At 47.4% G+C, this 23,636-nt stretch overlaps 1 protein-coding gene across 6 annotated transcripts in view; it reads left to right on the top strand.

Annotated features, from left to right (window-relative positions):
- The first annotated feature begins 3,422 nt into the window (after nt 1–3,422).
- Nucleotides 3,423–23,636, top strand: part of EXOC6B (exocyst complex component 6B) — a 326,648-nt gene continuing 306,434 nt past the window's right edge. For all 6 annotated transcript variants that reach the window (XM_086611376.1, XM_086611377.1, XM_086611374.1 and 3 more), the window contains exon 1: nt 3,423–3,535. In XM_086611376.1, the coding sequence (XP_086467502.1) occupies nt 3,423–3,535 (113 nt within the window). The remainder of the gene's footprint in view (nt 3,536–23,636) is intronic.

Genomic DNA, 23,636 nt, shown 5'->3' with positions numbered 1-23,636 from the left:
ATCAGCCAGCACGGTTTTAAGGGAAATAGAATCTGTCAGGCAAACTCGACATCATTTTTCGATGCGATTATGAGGTGGTAACAGACATCTTTGATGCATTCGTGTTGGTACTGCATGATGACTTGATTAATAAATTAGAACAATGCAAATTTAGCATGCTTATGTCAGTGACTGGCAAGAATAAATAAACTTCTTGTGGACAGGCTTTCAAACGGTACAAAGTTTGCGTGGCAGCAGATAATAAGGGCAAGTCCCAGACTGCTTGTGCCAGACACAAGCAATGAATATTCATGTGAAGGTGACCAAATGTCACGTGTCCAGGGACAAAGGATGCAGCTTTTCTTACAGAATGGAAAATTTTATCCCAGACGGCAGTGACCTGAAGAGAACTGAAGGTGATGGCGGGTAATCTGCTGGACATCAGCCTCAGTGTGACCCTGTGGCCAATGGGATTGGCTAATGGTGCCCACGATGGTACCAACACAACATTGAGGAGGAGCGTATGGATTATATTCTCTTTGTGCTTGCTACTAGAGCCACTGCTCTGTCTCCTTCTGGCACCCACGGACTACAGAAAATCTTGAAATATTGTGATTTTTGCAAAAAATGCATAAATGAGTAAATTACTGGAAAATGTGCCTTAGAGTGAAAGGTCCGAAGAACTCAATCTGTTCAGCTGACCAAAGTAGAGGTTGGTTGATCCCAGACCTCAGGACCATATGTGAACACCAAAGACTTGATAATGGCAGACTTTGGACTCTACCAGGCAAAGGTAAAAAGAGATCTGCAGCTGAAATTTAAAGTCAGAGGCAGAGTGGGATTTTCTATGGCATCAAAACCAGCACTAAGTTTTCCTCTTAAAAATATGCTCAGATTTCACCACAGCTTTAGAAGCCAGTTGACGCATGGAAAATCTACGGTTGATGCTCCTTAGAAGGTCCTCCTATAAGGTAACGATAGTCCTCTCCCTTCCCATTTGATGTGAATATTTATGAATCTGTGGAAATGCTTGTAGTGCTTTGGTGCTTTTGGTGCTTCTCCCCATGAGAAAAATGTGACGTTTTGGTGGACAATTTAAAAAAAACCTCCAAACATTTCTTTTTAGACAGACTCTTACAGTGCCTCATAGCATCTTCCCATGTTGCTCTGTGGACGTTACTACTCTGCTTTTCTCCAGGATGTGGTTTTGCTGGTGGAGCCACACCATGCTCCATGCATTGGCCTACTCTTCTTGCTGAAGCACTATGTTGCGGCATTGAAAAGAGCGGTCCTCGTTCCTTCTGCTGGTGCAGAAGAGTGAGACTAAAGGAAGACTAAAGTCAACACCAGAATTGGACGACTACTTGATTTGTAAGTTCCATCTCCATGCTTAATCCCCTTGTATCGTAGTCTAGTAGACTCAGCAGCGTCCTCACACCAGAGAAAGCCAGACCCTGTTTCTGAGAACCTTATTAGTGATAATGCCACTGCCTAACTGAGCATTCAGGATTGAACCTGGCATTGGTGTCATTCGTAGCAGTTCTCATCCTGTAATTAAAACCATTAAGGATTGTTGCCAACTGCTCACTCTTCAACCGCTGGCATTTAATCCTGTTTCTAAAGCTCAGTGAAGACAACGCAATAGTTACCACTGACTTCAGGAATAGTGGTTCAGTCTCCAACAGCACAAGCCCCAACTAATTTGAAGAAAAGCAGTCATCTTCTTACCTGCTAACAGCAGTAGATGGAGGCATCTACAGATTTTACACCGGAGCTGGGTATGTATCACACACTGAGCAGCGCATTATATATTTCCCGTAGCCACAGGTAGCTACAGCTACCATACAGTTACCATAGCTTCAGCTTCAGACCATCTCCATGGTCTGAAGTCTAAAGCAGTTTAAATTACAAATGATCTGCTCCTTGCAGCAGCCATCATGGTGTTTTGCCGCAGAGGGTTGCCCTTGTAAGCTGCGGTGCTGGAAGTACCAGCCTTCTGCCATGGATGCCCCCGCTTGCCTGCAGCACCGGCCTCTGCAGAGCCACCGGCGGAGGAAGGCACAAGACGCACAGCGCTTCCCCCCCAGTACAGCTCCCGACCCAGCCCTGGGGAAGGCAGCGCCAGGCTGCTGGGCTGAGAAATCGCCCGGCTATTTTTATCTGCTTTCCTTCCACCGCTGACGTGTCTCTTTGCTCCTTGGTCCTTGGAAAGCTTCTACCAGATCTCCATGGTGACTGCTGTCGGATAGATTTCCTCACTGGTGTTAACACATCCAAAGCGACATCCATCTGGTCTGGCACGACACCGTATTTGGCAACTGTAGGCATGCCGCGCAAGAGCTGGTGAACTTCACGTGAACTATGAAAGTTTTTGCCAGGTTGTCCCTGCCCCTCCTGCATTCTTCCAGTCATGGTGCATCATTATTTGGGAAGTTCTTTTATCCCCTTCTCATTTAATAAACTGATGGTACAGGAATATTCAGATCAGCAGCTTTCAACCTTAGCAAGCAGTGGGAAACCAGAGGCGTGCTCGTACATAGTTTATTTCTATCTCAGAAGATGAAACAACAAAAGGAAACGCAGAGATCCTCGGTGGGATTTCGGTCCTGCTCATCATCCTTGCCGTGCCTCTGGCAGAGTGTGGGATCTCTGTGCAAGGACAGCTTCGCTGCACCGGATAACGCATGGCTGGGAACGAGACCCTTCCAGCGTTGTTTTCACAACACAAAATAACAATAATAACCAGCTGCTTCCGAAGGAGAGCTGCAGTGTTAAACCTCGAGGAGACCTTGACATCCCAGGATGTTTCTGGGGGCTAGTGGTGTTTTTCAGAGGAAGCTCCACTGTGTCCTTGGGTAAAGATGCCTCTTGGGTTGCGTGCCTTGGAAGGGGACGCACTGCAGCTCAGTGGCCGGTGGGACATTTTAGGATCAAGCCGAAAGGTGGTTTGGTGTCAGCGGGGAGCTGTCTTTGGGACCACAGTCAGTGGCACTTTTTCAGGGTGTGGGAGATATCGTTTACGGAGTCGAGCGACGCGATGGGGCAGCAGGAGCGGAGTCCATCCCTTATGGGGCAGCAGGGATGCTTCCGTGGAGGGCAGTGACACGAGTCCATTCCTGCCGGGACCCCTGCTCACGGTGGGTGACCGCAATGTCACTGCCGTGAGGCTGTGTCCCCTCACGGCGGCTGTCACTGCAGTGGGGCTGCGTCCCCTCCGGACCCCGCTGCCGAAGACACGGCCCCGGGGCCCCCCCCGCCCATCGGCGGCCGGGCGTGTCGCGGCGCCGGCGCAGACCGGGGCTGCGCCCCCCGCACTACATTTCCCGGCGTGCCGGGCGCGGCGGGGCCGTGCCGGGCCGCGCGGAGCGGAGCGGGTGGCCCCGGCGCTGGCGCTGCCCGGGGCGGGGAGTAGCCGGGCAGGGCAGGTGGGTCGGCGCGGCCCCATGGAGCGGGGGAAGATGGCGGAGCTGGAGAGCCTGGAGACGGCGGCGGAGCACGAGCGGATCCTGCGGGAGATCGAGAGCACCGACACGGCCTGCATCGGCCCCACGCTCAGGTGCGGCGGGGCGGGCGGACCGCGGGGCGGCAAGCCGGGGCGGGGGGCTCGGGCGGGCTTCGCCTCGCCGGCCTCCTCCCCGGAAACTTTGAAGGAATTAGGAAATTGGAATTGTTGTTTTAATAGTCGTCTTGAGGAGTGCCCGCAGCCCTTCGTCCCCCCGCCGGGCTCCGCGCCGGGCTGCCCGCGGGTGCGAGCGCCGGTGCGGGGGAGCCTCGGCCCGTGCGCGGCCCCGCCGGGGCGTGGGGCGGCCGCTCCGGTCTGGCTGCGGCGCGGTGGCCGCTCCCGCTCCGGCTCGGGGCCCGCAGCCCCTCCGGGAGCCCGCGGGGTGCCCGTGCCCGGGCGCTGGTGAGGAGCGGGAAGGAGGGCGTTTTCGTGCCCTTAGCCCGACATCTGTCAGAGTTATTCTTGTAAACCGTCACTTGCCCCTTGTTGCTGATTTGTGTCAGTTTCGCAAAAAAACATGGCTAACCGTGAAGCCGTGGGTACGGGCACAGTTACCGTCCTGACGATGATATGAGTTGATGCCTCCGTTTCCTTAATGGATCCTTTGTTCTCCTATTAAGCATCTTTTCCCAGTGGTTCTTGCAGTATCCTTCAGCTGGGAGAGCCCGTTGCTTCATCTGCGGTCGCTGCCGAGCTCTTCTCCTGCCCGAGGAGCGCAGACCGATAGAGCCGCGTGCCCAGGAACGCAGCGCTGCCCCTTCCCTTTTCCTTGTCTTTTTCTTCCTTTCCATGAGTCTGGATCTGGTGTTCCAGCCTTGTAGGTATTTCTTTGTGATGCTGGTTATGATTTTATTGGCTTCTGCTGCGTTGTTAATCTGAAAGATGCAGTAGCTGGCTGTTTAACTGAAGCCTGTGTCTTGTGAGAAATCACCTGATTTTTTTTTTTTTTTTTTTTCATATTTTGGATAAGTTATGCACATCTTATACCTGTTCTGGCTAGCCAGACTACATCCTGTTAGCATCACTGTTCTGGTAGAAGCCACGTAACAGATTCAGCAAACTGAGACACCTTATCCCTCCTTCCTCCTCTTTAAAGTAAAACAGAAGTTCCCCAAAGAGCTTTGTATCAAAACCAAACAGCCTTACTCGCACTGGTGAGCACAAGCGTGCGTGTTATCCTCTGAAAAGCTGATGGTACAAATGGGCAGAGGATATTTATAGCTCATTGTAATCAGATTGATCAGGCTGAGGGGTGGGGAAAGCTGGAGGTGGGTTTTCAGAAACACTGCTTCAAAATCTAAACAGTTGCATTATCCCAAACCTAAATTTGGTGCTCAGTTTTGTGTTTCGTGGCAAGGGGAAGGCTCACAGGGCAGTGCAGTCGCTTTCACCTCCCTCTTTCAGCTGCTCTGCATCAGCCCAGGAGCTGCCAAATTGAAAATCGCAGTGCCAGGTGGGAGCATTTGGGTATAAACGGGGCTGGAGCCTCCTGTCCCACACCCTCCACAATTAGCCCTTCGTTTCTTTTCAATACTGAAGTTTTACAAAGTCATGATTGTAAATGACTGACGTGGCTGTCTTTAAAAATAAATGGATTTAAGCTGTTTGACTTGCAGTGATACTGCAGTGCAGGCACAAACTTAAAGTGAGAAAGCTTTTTGTTTGCGGAGCAACAGGACACTGAATTTCTCTTGCTATAGGGTTGCCCATTTGTTTAGGTTTTTTTTTTGACTTTTTGCAGTTTTCTTTCTGAAGTTTCTCCTGTGAAACCTTTAAAGGTAAAGTGCATGGTAGGAGATGCTGAGAATTAGATTTCTTAATAAAACTGAAAAAACTGGTTTGAATGTCTGAGAACTGCCAGAATGAAGTGTGGGTGTGTTTTTTTTTTTTTTTTCCATTTTGTAGAACTAAGTGCAACTGATCTCATTTCTTGATATTAAGGTTAGATGAGAAGTTGGACTTAATATCTATCTTTCCATACCCACAGAAGAAACACTAATAAGTGTCTGGGGCAAAGAAAGGTTTGTGCTTTGCTAACATTAACTGTTGGAGTACAGTGGTACTTCATCAGGAGTATTATTAATGATATAAGCGTAAGCAATACCTGCTCCAAGGATTTTTAGAGTTGAAACTAGACCAGCTCAGGATAAACATGATGTGCTGGAGAGTCCGGAAAAGAGGGTGATGGAAACTTTTTTAAAAAAAAGGTGACTCACTTCTTGTAGGCATCATGGAAGAAATGTGTCTTCAGGAGTCAGACTGGCTTCCCTTCTAGCAACAGCGATCCCAAAACACAGTTCGGAAATAGGCTGGAGTGTTGGGTTCCTGCTGCCAGCCAGGGCTTGTTTGCAGAATTGCACTTTTATCAGTTTCTGCCTCAGCAGACTGAGATATTCCAGTGGCAGCTGCTCTATGTTGTCCCTGGCGTAGTGCTTGAGGCTGAATCGCTATTATCAGAGGGTGACGGAGGGGTTAAGATGTTAGATTTAAGGTCCAACTAATTCATCTGTCTGGGTGGGTTTGCGTCCCACCCATCAGGGAGAGCGTTTTCTGTTAGAAAAATAGCAAGTGTAGTAATTCTCGCCCTGGGGCAGGGGAAGGACGAGATGCCTTCTTGAAGTCCCTTCCAGCCCTATTTTTCTGCTCTGTTCTCGCTGTGATTCTGGGAGTCAGCGGCATGGGCCAGGACTGCATTGTGCTGGGCGCTGTGCAGATGTGGGATGAAGCCGGCCCCTCCTCAAGGAGAGGGATTTCATTCTGAATATGAAAAGGGAGACGAGGGCATGCGAGGAAGCGTTGCAACAGCCTTAGTCTGTGTGATGAGCTGTGCCCCTCTCATGTCTCGCTATGCCGGTGGCTCCGATGCCATCGAGGTATCTGCTCGTTTTTTTATACCTGACAGTGAATGTCATTGTGTTTGAAGGAGGACACCGAGCGAGTTCAGTGAGTCTTTGTGGGGATCCCCTTGAGTCTGCGATGCTCCTGGAATCAAAATAATCCACTTCAGGATGTCTTTCCTGCTATTCAGCCTCTACTAATTATATCTATTGCTGTTCTAATTCCTCTTTTTTTTTTTTTTTCCTTCTTGTGTTAGACTTCTTGATTTTCGCAGAGTATTTTTGACTTTCCTCTCTATATCTAGGTTGGTAAGAATCGCTTAATTCTGCAGAATCAGATAACCTCCTAGGGGAAAAGAAACTCTTTCTTGCTTAAAACCACCTCTTGGCTAAGCTGTGACACCTGAGTGCTCTAATTTTTATTATGCTCAATTGACTGATCCAGTTTGCTCTCCGGTGAGCTTTCTGTCCACTTCAGCTGTGTCTTTTTTTTTCTTTTTAGTGATGGGACAGTAGCAATGGACTGTAATGTTCTAGTGGCAGTCACTGTAAGTGAGGACGGATGCTTCTGTGGTTTCTCATCAGAGTGACTCTTTGAGAAGAGGGTAGTCCCTCACTCTGCGAGCTCATACAGCATTTGCCGAGCACTTGTCCTGGAATATCTCACTTGTGATATGTAGAAATTACTTTGAACTTCTCTTTAACTTCTCCCTAGCTCCTTGTATAAAATGTTCTGTGCTTTGTGCTGTGTTCCTGGATTATAAATGATTGACTCAAACTAGTACAGAAAAAGGCAGGAGAAGCAGTGAGACAGACCATCTTGTATGACACTCCATAAATGCGGGCCGTATAACTTCACCCACTTTTCCCTTTGCTCAGCCTGTCATCTAAGGATGAGTCTGTGTGATTATCTGAATTGCTAATTGTTGAAAACAAGTTCTTGATTGCAGCCCGTGAATGCTTTGCTGTCCTTTCCCATGCTACTCTGCAGTGTCCTCTAACACCTTATGTCTTCTCACGGTTAAAGTACACCCTTGTATTTTCAAGTCACTTTGGTTTTACAGCTTGAGCTCTGCAAGCCTGTCGCTCTTGAAAACCCTTTTCCTGCTCTCAAGCTGCATTTGCAGCTTTTTTTGAAATTGAAGGGGTTTTAAGCAGTGTTTGATAAATTGAAAAAGCCACACCTGGCCACCTAGATGTAATTACAGTGTTCCTGCTGTCTCCTCATGGCTTTAGATGCAGATAAAATTACATCCATACTGTAGTAGTCTCCTGCTTGTACACAGAGAGATTGGAGCTCTCTTTTCCCCAGCGTTATAACAGGAATTGTTACTTAATGCCGAGTTATTGTCTCGGGAGCACAGTTGTTCATGGCTACGGATCATGCTCCTCGTTGCTACATCATACCTTTGCGCTTGGTTCTCCTGCGGCGCGGGTTGCTGGGAAGGGTCGAGATTTCCAAGGGATTGTTCTCTACAGCTGCCTGATTTCATGGTTTGTTATTCTGCCAGCTTTTGTGTCATCTGTGAATTGTATCATCAGTCTTTTTTTTTTATATATATATATATGTATTTGCTTTCTAGATTGTTCTGTAGTGGTTGCGGTTTTATTGGTTATGTTGGGACTAGTACTTACTTGTGCCCCTTCAGAATACTGAGAAATGTTGTATCTCAGGCAGCAATTAGTCATACAGTCTGTGCTTTTACAGAAAACTATATTTTTAATAGGATTTTCCTGTCTGTCTGCTAATTGTGTGTGTTCGGAGACATTACAATGTTATTTAACCCAAGAATGAATTTAAGCACACTCAATAGAGTAGTGTTTCTACTGAGCATCTCTTGACTGAGATTAAAGTAGGACATTAAGCTCTGTTCCTGAAATCCTTCACCAACTCTTCCATGACTGTATCTGGGATCAGCGTTGCTCTAGCTGACCTGGAACTACCTGGCCAACCCACTGGCCGTCCTGACAGCGTGCCATATTCATCCCCTGCCTGTAACCTGCCCTGTGCCCAAGTTCACCTTAAACAGTGAAGCCAGAGGTCCTCATCTGCCCTTGTTTTAGGATTCTGGGTCTCCTGGCTTGAAGGCTTGACAAATAATGTTCTCATTTGGGACTAATGGTTACAATTAACTTAATCTCCCGTAGGGACATCGCCCTAAGTCCTTCTTGGTACCCTAAGGCTTTTTCTGGCTGTGTGGGGTTAGTGTTGAAACACCTGAGCTGGATGTGTGGGAGCCAGAAGTGCTGCTGCTGCAGCCCATCTTGCTGGTGTTGGTTGGTGCTACTTCAGCTCTAGACTGGACAATGCAACAGAGCAAATAGCAGCAGCTCATCTGAGATTCTGGCTCCTGAGGCAGTGCGACGTCCTGGAAGGAGGATGCTCTCTGGATTATTTTCTTCAACAGCTTCAAATGGAGTTGAGCTGGAGCTATTACAGCCATGTTCCCATGTCATTCAGGTTTCTGGTGCTGAACTTGAAAACTGGGACTTGACTCTTAGGCATAAACTTATGGATAGGGTCCAGCAAGTGCCTGGGCTCTCACAGGCCCTCTGAGCTCCCCAGTGCTTCCTTAGCTGAAAGTTGTGGCATTAGTACAAGCCCTGTGGTAGACCTGATTGGAAAATTGATTTGGATGGAAAAAATAACACAGCTGAAAAATGTTTTGCTTCAATACAGCTCTGCTTCAACTTGTTTTGCTGTGTGGTAGCACAAATACTGTTTGCAGCCCAGATTGCATGGGGATGGGAGCAGAGCACTTGGTGATGGCAAAAGTCAAGATTGAGTCTTACTAGACTTACAAAAGCTCAATGAGTTTGTCCAACCTCACACTAACCTGCTGTGTCACTCCTAGTCCGTAGTCACAGGCACTGACGTGGGCTTGGTCAAGCTGCCTGCTTCTCGTGGTTGGGGCTATGGGATGTATTTTGGGCCAGTATTGGCTTAAGGAATTTCCCCATCTTTTATTTGCTCCTCCCAAATGTTGGTGTGGAACTACATTCATGTGGGTGCTGAAACACAATCCTCCCCTTTCCCACCTTATCGGAGTTTTTTCAGCTGGATTCATTCACTCCCGCTTCATCTTGGGCTTATTTTGTGGCTTCCCAGTGTCTAGACTGGCACAAGGGATTGGGTGGCAGGGTACTGAGTCTGGGAGCCAGCTGTGCTATTAGGCATGTAACATCCATGAATTTGGATGTGTCCTTCTTCCATGAGCTGCTTGCAGTTCCCTCACCTGTTAGAGGACTGTTTTCCTTGGTTAAGGAGCATAACTGGTTTACGGTGGGTCGCATGAGCATGGAAACCATGATGCAGTAAGGAGCAGGAGCAGCAGTTTGAGTCTTCTGGGTTGGGTCCTGAAAATGCAGGCTGGCCAAGCTGGTCCTAGTCTTTGCTCCAGTGGGTGAGATGAGGATAACGGTCTGTGTTACAGATGTGAACTGAAGGGTAATGACAGGCGTCTGGCTTAACAGCTTCCCTATTTGTATTTTGGAGTGGAGGAGTGAAGATGGTACAGCGTCCTTCTGATTGCTCCTGGGACTACCTTTACTGATGGTAGAGGGCTGTGATTGCTGTGATTTGTCCTTCAGTCGAGCTGCCTTGGGTGAGGAGAAACAAAGGGAGACCTTGGATCACCTTTGGGATGAAGTGGACCTTCTCTTACACATGCTGTAAGCTAAGAAGTGCTTCCCCAAGGTCCCAGGCACAGAATTGAATTCAAGAAGTGAAGAGCATCTGAAAATCATGCAGAGTAACAGAGCTAAAACTATACTGAGTTGCTGCCCTGACTTTTCACCCTTCAGCTGCGCTGTGTGCCACACGTCGCCTTGGTCCCACAAGTCCCATCCTGACAAGCCCGATCCCTTGCTTTACATACAGGAATTTGTGAAATGCCGACCACCAGCAAAGCAACGCCACGAAGAAATAACGTAGACCGTCTAGACGCTAACTGTTGGCCACAGAGCTTGCTCAGGAAGCTGCTTGTAACAACTGTAAATTGTCTGCTAATAAAAGCTTCACAGGATCTTTTGAAGCATCTTTCAGCCCATTTTCCTGCCACCCAGACGGGCAAACTGCAATCTCCTGAAAATGAGCCTGGGCCTCGGTTCATATGTACATAATTAAGCGCCTTTTCAAAGATAGTTCATCGCAATACTTCGTGAACTATATTAGCATTCCCTTCTGGTCAGGCTGATGCTGCTCAGCTCCAAGTTTTCCCTTGTGAAGAAAATAGCAGCAACTGCTCCTGTGAAATAATCTGGTACCGGCATTAACGGTCTGTCGGGAGATGGATGGGTCTGACTTAATGTGTGCAGCGTCAGCACTCTCTACCTGGAGATACGCTTTGCTTAATTCGCTCAAGTTTTACGGATAGCGCTGCAAACGAGAAGGTAAGGTTCTGCAAGCAGCTTGGAGATGGTGAGTCCTTACGATTCGTATAACCCTTTTTATTTCAGTCGGCGCCCTGGTGCAGTCTGAAGGGAACAGCTTGCAAGAATGTACTGCTCAATTATTTATAGCTTGTATTTTCTTGGTTATTTCTTGGAGAAGTACGTTCCTTTCTGGAATTTAATGAATCACTGTCGAAGGACAGGTTATCAAATGCCTGTTCCTATTCTGTGGGATGCGGTTGTGTGTCTGGGCTCTCAGCAGCTCACTGAATTTATTTTCCGCTTATCCTCCAAGCGCCTCGTCTGCGATAGCAGTGTTGTGAGACAGTAAGCTAAAAGGGGATATTTTCCTTGAATCGTTAGGGAAAGGCTGTTCTACTAATCTGTCGTGGTGTCTTCTGGAGTCGTCACTGCGTATGACTTAGCAGTATTTCATCTCGAGCTGGCAGCTGAGCTCATCTTCAGAGCTCTCTGCTGTCCTGCCTGTAGAGGATTGCAGAAAAATAGTAGCTTGGAGACTCACTTGGTTGCTCTTCTTGTAGGCAGAGTGCTGTGGAATTTAAGTCTGCCTGAACTTTCCTTTCTCTCATGCTCTTTCTGATTCAGTTTTTAGTGGTTTGAAGGATTTTTGTCTTTCCTGAAAAACAGAGAAATAGAATGACTGTTTAGTCCATGGCTGCAGAAGCCTGATACTAATGACTTTCTGAATCTTTTTCCCAAAGGAGTGCAAACAACCTTTGAGGGGGGAAAAAAACTGACACGACTGGGATTGCTTAAGCTAAAGACAAGACGGGCACACAATTCATCTTCAGATGCAGAATAGACTGTTGAGAAGATGAAGAAAAGCTCTTCTTTCGTGACTGCGCTGGGATCTGGACTGAATTGCAGCAGTGGGGATTTAGGGTAGATGCAAGGAAGTGCATTCGAACTAATTGTTGAGAAAATAATGAAAACGTTCGTATTGGTTGCATCGAAAGCTTTTCTTCTTCATCGTCCCGTCTCTGAGGGGGGTGAGGAGTGAGTGCTTATCAAGCGAGATACAGAGCAAACAGAGGCACGTGCTCCTCGTGTCTTGCAGTCTGCGCTTTGGAGACTTTCAGCACAGTTTGTACCAGTGTTTCCTGCAGGTCTTTTCTCCATGGCAAACATCAATATTTTAGTCCGCTAATGCTCTCACATTGAAACCTTTTACAGTGATGAGTTCTGCAGTTTAGTTGTGCCTTGTGTATTCCTTTAGGGTTTAAAACTGAGGGTGTGTGTTTTTTTTTTGTTAGGATGAGGTCTAGGCTGCACAAAGGATTGTGAGGAGTAGTAAATAATTTATTTCTTTTTTTTTTTCCTTCCGAGCTGAAAGTTCTTAATCAATTCATTCTATTCTCCTGGTAAAGCTGTTTCAAATTGCTCATTATCCCTGTTGCTTTTCTTGGTATCTCTTCTCCTGCAACTATCGCCTTTTTGCAATGACGCTGGAAAGATCAGAGCTGCACATAGTGATCAAGATGCGGATTCACGTCTTGAGACATGTTAAGTGGCACGGTGATGTTTTCTGCTTTTCTTTCTCTTCTTTTTCTTGCAGTCTCTGTGATCTGAGCCAACGCTTCTGACAATATAGCCGCAATACTGCTGGCATCTCTCCTCCTCAGCGGTAGTAGTTAATTTGGAGCCCCTCGCTGTTGGGTTTGTTATAAAGGCTTTGTCCCCCTATTCCTTCCCGGCAAGTGTCCTGCTTTACACTGCTGGCACTTCACTTTATTTGTCATTCTGTCACCTGATACTTGGTGTTGTAAGATGCTTTGCAGCTTTTTGCTTTGGAGTTAATCCAACTGAGTAGTTCTGTGTCCTCTGCAAAATGTCATCTGGATGTTCATCCCCTTCTCTAAACCACTGTTAAACACATTGAAGTAGAGGAACATCAACCATCTATTTTTTTCCTTTGAATTTTCATAATGCTTTTAACATTCGAGTGCATTAGGTTGACCAGATCTCCCTTGTTAACAAGTCTGACTCCTTCAAAGAGCACCAGTGAATAAGATGTGCAAATGCCACCCAGGGAAGCTGTTGCCTCTTTCGCTGTATTGTATTTTTTACGTGTTTGCTAACTATTTCATAAGAAAGACTTCTACTTTGCCCAGTCGCGTTTCGTCCTCTGCAGCTTGCAGGATTCTTCGCGCGCTGCAGAAGCCACTAAAGAAATTGGTATCGTGTCTTCCATCTTCCGCTCCTCTCGCAGGAACCGCAATATTAGCGGTAGATTATTGCCGACCCGGTGTTCGTGGCCGGGCGGTTTTATGTAACACACCTTTTGTGGCCTTGAGCAAACACAGCTGTTTGTTTTACTGAGCTGGTCTAAGCATCTTCAGTTAGCTTCTCAGTCTGCAGCAGCAGGAGAGGTTTTGGGGCAGAAACTCCCTAATCCCATCTGTGGCATGCAGCAAACCATTTTTCCAGCTATTCTAGGATAGCAGAGTTTTCCTGAAAAAAACAACCCACAAACCCAAACCACTTCCCACTCTCTTCCTTGCTCTGGCAGGTTTCCTGCTTCTGATGTTTGAAGAAGTTACTAGTTTTTCATGTATTAAGAATTAGCTTTTTGCATATCTTATTTGCACGTGCACTTCGTTTACTGGGGTTTGTGCTCTTTAATTTTCCAGACTTGGAATATTTTACTTTTTTCCTTGAAAGTCTCCTCTACTGCTGTTTAACTATGGTGGCTGGTGTGTGTGTGAATGTTTAAAGCCTTTTTTCATAGTTAGTAGACTGCTGCCTTAGAGCACAGAAATGTCTTTTAAGCAGTTTTGCTGCCACCCACAAGCATTTAATACTTCTAGCTGTTCCTTTTTAATTTTCAGTAGGGAAGAAATGAAGCAGAACGCTGTTCTTCTTTGTAGTGATATGTGACGGTACCGGTTTTCTTCCTGCTCTCACAAAGGTGCTTGGTCTGAGTGTTTTACCCCGACTGTTGCAGAGAGCCCATTGTTAATTCTGAACGCTTCAAAAGGTTGGAGCAGAGGTTTCCATAGGTTGTCCTGACTCTACTGACAAAACCCTTTCCAAACCTGAAACCTTAATCTTGGCATGGCTTCCCTCAGTTGCCTGTGGAGCGTCTTGTCTGAAGGGTTTGAAAAACGGAGTAGATGTACATCTGTCAGTAGAGTGTTAGGGAAGGTTGACTTTGCGGCGGGGACTGAAACGGAGGAGGTGGCTTCTGGAAATCCCTTCCTTGTGAATTGATTAAGTGCTTGACTTTGGTTCCGTTGGTCCATCTGATTGTGAGCTGAGGTCCAAAAGCAAGAGCTGGGCTGGCCTTGATGTCCTTTCAGTAGTAGGTGGTGCTATGCAGTGTGGTTCAGTGCGGTAGTTTTGGAGGGTCAGTATGTCTCTCTCAGAATAATAGAATCATAGAATGGTTAGGGTTGGAAGGGACCTTAAAGATCATCTAGTTCCAACCCCCCTGCCATGGGCAGGGACACCTTCCACTACACCAGGTTGCCCAAAGCCTCATCCAACCTGGCCTTGACCACTTCCAGGGATGGGACATCCACAACTTCTCTGGGCAACCTGTTCCAGTGCCTCACCACCCTCAGAGGGAAAACTTTCTTTCTTATATCTAACCTAAATTTGCCCTCTTTCAGTTTAAATCCATTACCCCTTGTCCTATCACTACACACCCTTGTAAAAAGTCCCTCTCCAGCTTTCCTGTAGGCCCCCTTTAGGTACTGGAAGGCTGCTATAAGATCACCTCGGAGCCTTCTCTTCTCCAGGCTGAACAGCCCCAACTCTCTCAGCCTGTCTTCATAGTAGAGGTGCTCCAGCCCTCGGCTCATCTTCGTGGCCCTCCTCTGGACTCGTTCCCGTAGCTCCATGTCCTTGTGTTGGGGACTCCAGAGCTGAACACAGTATTCCCGGTGGGGGTCTCACGAGAGCAGAGTAGAGGGGCAGAATCACTTCCCTCGACCTGCTGGCCACGCTTCTTCCTGCTGAAGCTCGATTTACTCTGCTTGAGCAGATCACCGCGTGTGGCACTCGTGGCGTTCCCAGTAAGCACGTGTCCAACCTTCTGGGGAGAGTCGGTCCCACTCTTGCTGGGTTTGGGAAACCACCGGAATGGCTCTTCTCGAGAGCATGCTGGTGCCGGACCGGTTCCTTCAGCCTGACTTTGGCTGCTGTCTTTTGTCAGCCCTTGCGTGGGCAGCAGCCTGCGGGCTGGGTTAATCGCTGGGCCCGACGCTGTCTTCTCAAGGTGGTCCCACCTCCAGCATCACAGGGCAACTGTCATGGCTTCTTGAAAAATGTGATGTCCAGGCTTCCTGATTTCCTGTTGCTGTACCTTAGAAAGCAGCATCCTTTAATAGAATTTCTAGATGCAGTTTTAGCTCATGGTAAAGAATTGTTTCTTTGTAATACCCAGCCTGTTTGCCAGGGTGCCGTCTGCTTTGCAGAAGTGAGGCTTTGTGGTGCACCTGTCTGCTGGAACTTCCTCTCTCTGCTTCCAAATCTATTTTGGTTTGGCAAAATCAGTGTACGGGTAATTAGCTCTCCTGCTGGGCTGGCCTTAAGGCTGGTAATTTGCTCAGGCAAGATGCACACGCTGGTTTGTGCTCTTTCAGGCGCTTGGACACAAAGGGGCTGAGCAGCATGAGCTGGGGTAGAGCAGCAGGTGAGCAAATCCTCTCTTTCTGCTGCTTCTCAACCATAGCTATTAAGGAAGCTGAGGATGAGGCTAGTCATAATCCTGCTTTTTGGGATTTTAAGCTGCAGGCAGCAGTGATGGAAAGGTCCAAATCTGCAAAGGTGACTGTTTTCTTTCCAAAAATCCCTGTGGCATGTTAGACTTTTGTTTAGCATCCTGCTATCTGACATGTTTTGTAATAATTTGCTCCTGACTTGAACATCCAGTGGCTTGTGGACATGCCCAGTGTTGTCACTGGTGCGGCAGGAGCAGAGGAGGTGAAGGTCATCCTGTGCATGGAGAGAGGCTTTTAAGGGCACTCTGGAGAGCGAGCTGACCTGTCTGCCTGTGTTCTCGTGTCAGAGCAGGACTGTCCCAGAGCTGATTTCATTTTGCGTTGCCTGCTCTGGGTGTGGTGATGTGTCCTACACAATAGATAGCAGTGCTGTGAGCACACGTGTCCTTGCTTGCCCCGGCTGGGTGAGGAGAAACTCCGGGGGATCTGCCCTTGGGTGTATTAATAGATGAGGGTTTGGCTCAACAGTTGTGTGATGAGTTGTGACTTGAGTGTCCTAGGCTCATCATCAGCTGCTGTCCCAGGGGGAAAAAGTGTTTCTTGTTCTCTTGAATATCCACAACTGACACGCAGGAGACTGAAGTCTCCTCGAGCTCAGGTGTCCCACAGTCGCTGCTGCTCGTTTTGGAGATGCTGTGCTTCACTCTTCATGACAAGAGAACAGCGGTGTTGGTAGAGCTCCAATAACCTGGTCTCTCCTCTACACCCCTCTCCCTGGGCCAGCCCGATGATGATTCACATGCGTCCCAGAGCTTTTTTTTTTCTCCATCTTGGCACTAAAAGAATTCCTCACCTCCCTTTCTGTGACAAATAAAGTTCCAAACATCTCCCCCCAGCTGCTGGCTGCGCACCCCCTGTGTAGTACCTTCTGTGGATGTCGGGGCCGAGGACACCGACACCACAGAGCAGGGTGCGAGGCTGACACTGATGCTTAGCTATGCATTTGCTTTGACTTTCAGACTTGCAAGAGCAAGCAAACAAAATTTCCTCCTTAAAATCTGTCAGTGAGGTTAAGAAATTTGCCAGGTCTTCCATAAGAGGTTCATTGAGTGTTGTGTTTTTTTATTTATATTTTTTTTTCCCCTGATGGCCATCCAAGAGGAACAGAAAGGGAAAAGATGAGTGTAAGAAGCAATTTTTTATTTATTTTCCATCTCTGCTGAGTAATGAAGAGCTCCAAAGAAAGATAAGTGGCTGGAAATGTAGAGTCAGCCCTTAGCAGTGTTTCGGGTGATGGACATGGCTGTAGGCTTTACTTTCAGGCTGATGTCTTGAAGCCCACGTGGATGTGAAGTTCCTTACTAGCGGATATAATCCCTCGGAAGATGGTACCTGTGTCATGGCTTGATGTGGAGGGGGGATGGTTCTGGTGGCAGGAGAGGGGTTTTGCTCCCTGCGACCTCCCCGGTTTTGGAACCGGGTTAGGCTTAGTTCTGGCCACCAGATCAGACTGCCATCCGCCTCGGGGTTGAGCCAATCAGCGCCTCTGCGAATTGCCCTATTTAAGTCAGGACAAAGGAACCGGAAAAGGTGCTTCGCCCAGGAGCGAGCAGAGAAGGGAGGAGGGCACTGCCCCCGCTCCCTGGCTCCCGGCCGGGCGGCTGCCTGCGTTGGGCCGGCGCCGCCCACGGAGAATGGCGGCGGCGGAGCCAGCTGGGGAACTCGGGGGCACCCCACTCCCGGGGTGCACACTGGGCTGAGTTCACCTGGAGAGGACTGAGATCTGAGAGAAACAGCTGCATCAACACCAGGTCAGTGAGGATGGAGCGGGAGGAGGTGTGCCGGAGCCGAGTTTCCCCTGCGGCTGATGGTGAGATGGCAGGCGGCCCCCCTGCAACCAGGACGGCCTCGATGGAGCAGAGACCCACTCACAGCCCGTGGGGAGAAGATGCCTGAGCCTGAGGATGGTCATGTTGGGATGCACGACAAGGTAGAGAGGCATCTGGAGTCTGCGTGACGACCCACGCCGGAGCGAGTGGCTACAGCTCCCTAAGTACCCGAGACTGTGGTAAAGCCCACACCGGAGCAATCTGTGGGGAGGGATTGTTTCCAGTGGGCTGGACTCACGCTGGAGAAGTTTGTGGATTTTTCCTCGTGGGTAGGGGATCCATTGGAGCAGGGGAAAAGGGTGTAAGGACTCCTCCTCCTTTAAGAAAGAAGCAGCAGTAACAGCACGGAATGAACTGACCTGCACCCCCCAGTCCCTGCCCCCTGTGCTGCTGGGGGAGGAGGTAGAGCCGGGAGGAAAAGGAAGGGTGGGGGGAAGGTGTCGGTTTTAAGATCTGGTTTTGTTTCTTTCTGTCCTCTCGAGTAATCGGTTTTTGTTTCCCTTTGTCCTTCTAAGTAATCGTTAATAAACTGTTTTGCTTTGAGAAAGCCCTGTCTGTTTTGCCCAGGACCATGGTTGGTGGGTGCTCCCTCTGTTCTTGTCTCAGCTCTCAGTCCCTTTGTTTTTTTTCTCTCCTCTCTACTTTACTGGAGAAGGAGAGACTGTGTGAGTTTTAGTTGCTGGATCAGCCTAAAACCACGACAACCTGTTAAGAGAATATTTTCTAAATATCACCATTTGTAAGCTAGCCTTTGCTTTCCTTCTGGGTGAATGGTTGTTAGGAGCTAGAGAGAGTGAAGATGGTTGAACCATCTCACAAATCCATTTCCTTCTTTCTCTGGCTGATTTGGAGAGAATTGAACACCCAGAGGTTATAATGTGACTTTATTAGAGAAACTATGCCCGTCTTGAAACGCTGCTAAATATATTGGTATAATTTTCAGCTTGCCTTTTCCTGACAGTTAACATGATCTGGTACTTTCTTTATAAGCTGGTGTGGTGAGCTGAGCTGGGTGACATGTAGGGGTGTGGAGAAGACAGTCGGAGCTTGCACCTTGTGGTGGGAAACAGCTGGAGGATACAGAGCTGGTGATGTTATGGTTGCGTGCGAGTAGGAAGGGTTTGGCCAGGGCTGGAGCAAGGTCAGGGAGTGGAGAACTGTGCGGGTGGTGGGATGAAAGGTGAGCATGCTGAACGAATGATCTGGTCTTAGGGTGGGAATGGACAAAGCTGGTGGCTTTCAAATTCAGAGTGAATTTACCTGTCATCTCAGCTTAGAAACCAACCTCATGGGGTTTTCCTGCATAAGTGAGATGTTGCCTTTGGTAGAGAGAGAAACTCCATGCTCAGCCTCTTCATTAAGGACTTAATGATCCTAGATTAACCCTTTAAGATTACAGAATCTGTTGCTAATCACTTTCTAAAAGGAGGGTAGAGATTGATAGCTCACCATGAATTCTTTGTGAGTCTTCTGGAGCTGTTTCTCTCTTCCTTTGTTCAAAACGATGTAGAGACTTTCTACCTCTGTGACTTCGAGATGAAGTAAAATGTATTTAGGGGGCTATTTAACAGTATGATCACCTTCCCACACTGCAGGAAAGATGCAGAACTGAGACCAAAATGTGTTCCATGGGAGCCTGGAACCAAAGACCTTATCTGGGAGCAAGAGCCTGGCTGTGCTGTAGAGCATCGTGAAGACAATCCGTGTCTTGATGGTCGTCTTTTTTTTTTTTTTGAGCTTATCGACAACTTTTTGAAGCAGCAGAAGAGCATTTAATTGATAAGTGATGTCTATGCCCTCTCATGAAGAGCTGAGATCAGGCTTATCCTGATACTTGACCAAGTGACTTCAACTGAAGCACCTTTCCTGAAGGGAGAGTCTGGGAATTTCAGATGATCTATTTGGGGAATGCATGTTTTCCTTCTTAATTTCTTCTAGAACTGAGTTGAGATGCCAGAAGCGTTTCAGCTAGCGAGCAAAATGACGGTGTGCTTACTGGTGCTGCGTGGTTGTGTTGGTGATACCAACTAGTTTGGAGAATACCCAGAAAGGCTGGTGTAGGTACGCGAACACATATGTGTGTGGCAGCACTCTTTTGGGTACTAACTGTCCATGCTGCGCTTGGCATCTGTTGCCTCTGAAACAAAATACTTGATAGATGGCTCACTGTCTTCTGCCTCCTGTTCTGAATAATCCCCTGTGCTTCTATCATGCTTTTGTTCTAAAAAGTTCATTAATGTTTGAGCAATGTAATAATTTAAAGTCAGAACTCAAATGCAGGTTAAAATACTGTTGCTTCTGGCTTGCATCTTGTAGCCCCGTGCAAACCAAGGGGTATTTTGCCTGTAGGACTTGCACTGGCTGCCCATGGTGGCCACAACCAGGAGCCACATGGGCTCTTTACAACGAAACGCAGGGAGCCTGGCCAGCTCGCCTTGGAAAGGGTCAGTCTGTGTTACTGATTTTTGTCCTGCTCCTCTGCCCTGGTACTCTCAGTGAAGTGGAATCAGTCTTCCAGTTTTAGGTGGTATCCTTCAGAAGTATTTGATATTATTGGACCTCCTTTGTGTTTAAGTGCTAGAGAAACCCAAGTCTGAGCTTCTTCATTGATCCTGTCCTCCTGTGCAGGACTAGAGAAAACTTCTCATTTAAATATATAAAGGGGACTTATAAGAGAGAGGAACTTTTTACCAAGGCCTGTAGTGGCAGGACAAGGGGCAACAGTTTTAAACTGAAACTGGGAACATTTAGATTGGACATAAGGAAGAAATGTTTTATGATGAGCCACTGGACCAGGTTGCCTGGAGAAGTTGTGGATGCCCCCTCCCTGGAAGTATTCAAAGTCAGATTGGATGAGACTTTGAGCAACCTGGTGTAGCGGAAGATGTCTCTGCCCATGGCAGGAGGGTTGGACTGGATGATCTTTGAGGGTGCCTTCCAACCCAAACTGTGCCATGATTCTATGAAACAAAGCAACAGAGGCTAAAGCCATGTAGTGATGGTTATCTCTGTGGTTGCTTCTCTGAATTGGTAGCACAGCACATGGTGGTCCTGGTAAGGATGCTTTTTTTTTTTTGCAGTGAAAGCTGGAAATGCTGTAGGTGAGCTGGGCAGTGTGTGTTGTGTTGGCCTGAATAGATGGGGATGTGTATGTTCTGGACATGACAAACTGGAAATTAGAGTTTTCCAGTTTACCCTCTCTTTATGGTCTTTACTGCAGGTGTAGATTTATCTTATGGTCCCTGGGAACCTGTGGCACCTTCCACTGACCAAAAATGCGTGCTGCAGTGGTCAAGACCCGCCTGCTAGCAGTGAGGTAGTATAGGCAGGATCAAAATGTTCTAGTAAATAATTGACATAAATGTTTTTTTTGTAAGCTAAAGCAGGTTTGGGGACATGCGGTACTAATAGGTAGATGGTTCTTCCATGTCTACCTGCTCCTAGCTGTTAACGATTTTTTTACAGTGAAATTATGTTGTTAAGAACAAAGTTTTGATTTTGAATTTATCCATTGACAAAAAAATCCCCACCAAACCAACAGCTTCTTTCTATATACTGTCATATGTTGGTCCTGCTTGGTTCGGAAACAGTGACTAAAAATGCACATATTTTTTTGGCATTGTGCCATGAATTGTTGCGTGCCAGACAAACTTGCGTGTGCTTTATTTTGGAGAGAATTCCAAAATAGGTGCTGGAAGGGAACTTGATATACGACACATCCATGGATTGCAGTAAAATATGTCAGGGTTGTTGGTGTTTTTATAAAAGCCTCAAATACTATTGTGCCTCTTAAGGGGAGTTAACTCTTTAGCCACAAATAGTTGTAATAGGAAAAAACCCACCAGTTCTTTTATTATAATTTTATGGACTTGCTGTCCATTTTTCTCTGCACTTAATTTGTCCATTCGTTTGATTTTATTTTTTAAACTAAATATATGAGAGCCTGAAGTTAATAACAAATATTCTCTCCTGGGAAGCGTGATCTAATTTCATTCCTCTCTGGTTCTCCCAGATTATAGAGATCTGTGCAAAATAACATTGAAATAAAGTTGCTGTTTGTTATTTTCCTTAAAACCAGCTGTCTGTTGGAGATGTACGTGAGATCAAATGCTGGCTTTCTAATGACTAGATCAAAAGCACTGTGAAATGCGCTGTAGCTGGTATGCGGTGTGCAGCTTTGGACTTCACAGAATCATAGAATGGTTTGGGTTGGAAGGGACCTCAAAGATCATCTAGTTCCAACCCCCCTGCCGTGGGCAGGGACACCTCCCACTACACCAGGTTGCTCAAAGCCCCATCCAACCTGACCTTGAACACTTCCAGGGATGGGGCAGCCACAGCTTCTCTGGGCAACCTGCTGTAGTGCCTCACCACCCTCATTGTAAAAAATTTCTTCCTTATATCTAAAGGAAATCTCCCCTCTTTCAGTTTAAAGCCATTGCCCTGTGTCCTGTCACTCCATGCCCTTGTTAAAAGCCCCTCTCCAGCTTTCTTGTAGCCCCTTTAGGTGCTGGAAGACCTCCTCAGAGCCTTCTTTTCTCCAGGCTGAACAACCCCAACTCTCTCAGCCTGTCTCCATAGCAGAGGTCTTCAGCCCTCAGATCATCTTCATGGCCTCCTCTGGACCCACTCCAACAGCTCCATGTCTTTCTTGTGTTGGTGACCCCAGAGCTGAATGCAGTATTCCAGGTGGGGTCTCAGGAGAGCAGAGCAGAGGGGCAGAATCCCCTCCCTTGACCTACTGGCCACGCTGCTTTGGATGCAGCCCAGGATGCGGTTGGCTTTCTGGGCTGCCAGCGCACATTGCTGGCTCATGGTGAGCTTCTCATCCACCAGCACTTCCAAGTCCTTCTCCTCAGGGCTGCTCTCCATCCATTCTCCACCCAGCCTGTACTTGCGCTTGAGACTGTCCCGACTCACGTGCAGGACCTTGAACTTGGCCTTGTTGACCTTCTTGAGGTTTGTACAGGCCCACCTCTCCAGCCTGTCCGGGTCCTTCTGGATGGCAGAGCCCTTCTGGCTTCTTTCTTTATCTTCCTGTTCTTGAATGGATCACTGTGTCTTGTCCAGGACAAGATTTTGGTCATGCAGGTGAAAAGCATAATCCTAATGATTTTTTTTCTGGAGTGTTTTTAGTGCTGATGTTCAGATTTGGCTCTGGTACACATTAATCTGAAGTGTAATATGCAGGATGCTCAGTTAGAGTCTGAGGTTAATTAATGCAAATTGGGCTATTTGGGCAGTGCTTTCGTTTTTATTGGGAACAATAAGTAAAAATAATAAATGACAATTGAGTTAGAAGGGCAAAATATGAGGGATGTAGGTGTTTAAGTGCCTGTTATGCTCCCTGACTGTGCTTGAGGTCCTCAATCTTTAAAAAGTAATAATAACAAAACCATGTTTAATTACACACATAGATAAAACTGCAGTGCAGAGGCTGCAAGGAGTGACGAGGACAGAAAAGTAAATGGAAGCTGGAAATAAAAGCAGGAAGTGGAAGTCGCAGTTCAACCTGGCTCAACCCAAGTGACGTTTATTTGAAAAATAACTTGCCTTTGAGTATCTGGCAGCGTACACAGAAATAAAATTCCGTGTCAAGAAGAGAATATAATCCTAAACAAATGGAGCCCTCAAAAGATACTGCATGTGGGAATTTTGTGTGGAAATCCAGTTGCTTTTGTGTTGGTACCCTCTGTAGCTTGTGATGGGCAGTGGGTCTAGGGACTGGGGATGTACCTGCTGCTCTGTGGGGCTCAGCACGCTCAGGTCTTCAGCTTGTGTTCCACGGGGCAGGCTGGAGTGGAGAGAGGACCTGGGGAGAAGAGAAGTCAGTGCTGAAAGATGGGACGAGACAGGAGAGAGGTCCAGGGAAAGGAAACCAACTGTTGAGATTGGGATTGTCTGAACATTTCACTTGCTGGCTGGATGCTGCGATGCTTTTAGCCCCAAAACGTGCTGTTAATTGTCTCCTTGTGCTTCCACGCTCTCGGCTGAGAAGATGTTTCCTCCGAGCACTGCGTCCAAGCTCAGTCTCAGCGCTGGAGGTTGTGGTGAGAGCAGCAAGACTGCCTGGCGGGTGATTTCTCAGCCTCCTGAAGCAATGAGACACGAAGCTGCAAAAGCAAGCTGAAGCTGCTCTTCGGATTGAATCGCCTCCAGCTTTGTTTCTGATATGTGTTTTCTCTGTACAAAGTACACACGCATAAATTCAGACACAAATGTGCTTTGCTGGAAGGCTGTGAGTTTTTTCACGTTGAAATGGAAGATGTTTGTCTGAGTTACAAGCCTGAAGAGGAGAATGCTGCTTTCTGTAGCTTAGGCTAGCAATAACTTACAGTATAATGTTGTGAGG

The sequence above is a fragment of the Tauraco erythrolophus genome, chromosome 5 (assembly GCF_009769465.1).
Source record: "Tauraco erythrolophus isolate bTauEry1 chromosome 5, bTauEry1.pri, whole genome shotgun sequence".
NCBI lineage: Eukaryota > Metazoa > Chordata > Aves > Musophagiformes > Musophagidae > Tauraco > Tauraco erythrolophus.
This window is presented reverse-complemented; position numbering and strand designations above follow the sequence as displayed.